Genomic DNA, 1,640 nt, shown 5'->3' on the forward strand with positions numbered 1-1,640 from the left:
AGGGCCGTACTTGTTGATAGGGAAGTCGTCCTTGTCATCCGGCTGTAAAACAAATTCAATCAGAACATAAACTTTCTGAGACAAAACATTCCGGCAATCAATCATTCTGTGATTGTACAGGTGTAAAATAATTTACTGTCTTGCCCTTTAAAATGTAAGTACCTAAGTAATACATTGTAAAGTGCCAATTACAGACAAGTTTTATTTCAGGCTTAACTACCCACATTATCAAATTAAACCATATCTTTGTTAAATATATAAAGGCATTCAACAAGCTATTATGGCTAGGTTTCAATTCGGTATTTCTGAAAAAAGCTCTGCACGCTTACTGATATAAAAGGCATGATGACTATGATAGGATGAGTCCATTTTGAAAGGACAACAAGAAGATGAAGTCCATTTTGTTTTTGTATTACCGGTATTTGAATAATTTAAGACAACACTTTCTTCTATTTAAACAATATAGAAAACCAAACCTTTGTCGCCTTAGTTTGCTTTTAGTCCCTTCACAAGTCGACGTTGTTAGATATGTGTCGATGCATTTGTATCAAGCATTTTAGCTAAAACAAACAGTAACCTCTCACTTAAATGTCGTGTAGAGTGAATTGATATTATTGTACGATTTATTTACCTGTTGCATATGTGGAGTGCAAGTTTAGTTTAAGCACCTCTTTTGTTCACACCCCTTCATGAGGGTAATGGCCAACAAAATAAACCACTTGCGTCGTTGCGTCTCCATCCCTCCCCTCTGTCTGTCTGTCTGTCTGTCTGTCTGTCTGTCTGTCTGTCTGTCTGTCTGTCTGTCTGTCTGTCTCTCTCTTTCTCTCTCTCTCTTTCTCTCTCTCTCTCTCTCAAACAAACTATTGGACACTAACACAGAATTACAGCCAGAATCTTACTTTAGATTGCTCCAACACATCCCGTGGATCGTCTACTTTGATGGGGCTGTCGTCTTTGGGGGTCACCTTGTACACCTTGGGAACCTTACCATCCTCTTCAGGAAGCTCAGCCACCAACTCGGCGTTGGGGTCCTCATTCACTGCACATCAAATAACCTTGCCAGTCAACACTTAAAATCATAATCTCTACGCCCGTTATCCATGTCCCCAACTTCAACATTATCCAGAACAATGAACATCGCAAGCACCTGTTCCTCTCTCACTATAATGAACAACATATTGGCTCATCAAAAGAAACAAAAAATAACAGGACAAAGAACTTTTTTTGGATGGGTTTTAATGTATTTGGAAGATTTGTGAGGTTGAGTTGATAAGTTTGTGGTGGAATTTCCAATATTTCGGAGAACATTTGCTTCACAGATCTTCCTACTACAATTAAACCCATCCCAAAAAATGGAATAAAATGAATTCTTGAATACATTCAACAAAATAAAAACATCAATTTAGCTAAGCAAAGAATTAATCATTCCTCGTGTTGCAGCGCTTGAGAAATGGAACTGAAGAATCAAAAACAAATTAGGCAGACCACTATTTCAAGACTTCCTCATTTACATTTCAGAAATAAAACGGTCATTTGATTTGCCTTTCAAAATGGAAATTTAATTAAGTTTTTGAGGATGAAAATCGCTTGTTCATTTCAATGCTGGTCATTCTCTCAGATGTCAGGAGACTGGTTCGGCA

At 37.6% G+C, this 1,640-nt stretch overlaps 1 protein-coding gene across 1 annotated transcript in view; it reads right to left on the reverse strand.

Annotated features, from left to right (window-relative positions):
• The window catches only part of LOC138977398 (uncharacterized), a 3,062-nt gene extending 2,632 nt beyond the window's left edge, over positions 1-430 (reverse strand). The window contains exon 1 of the mRNA XM_070350290.1: positions 1-430. This exon is cut by the window's left edge and continues 70 nt beyond it. Coding sequence (XP_070206391.1) covers positions 1-105 — 105 coding nt within the window. The 5' untranslated portion in view covers positions 106-430.
• Positions 431-1,640: the final 1,210 nt, after the last annotated feature.

Source organism: Littorina saxatilis, linkage group LG9, assembly GCF_037325665.1.
Source record: "Littorina saxatilis isolate snail1 linkage group LG9, US_GU_Lsax_2.0, whole genome shotgun sequence".
Taxonomy (NCBI): domain Eukaryota; kingdom Metazoa; phylum Mollusca; class Gastropoda; order Littorinimorpha; family Littorinidae; genus Littorina; species Littorina saxatilis.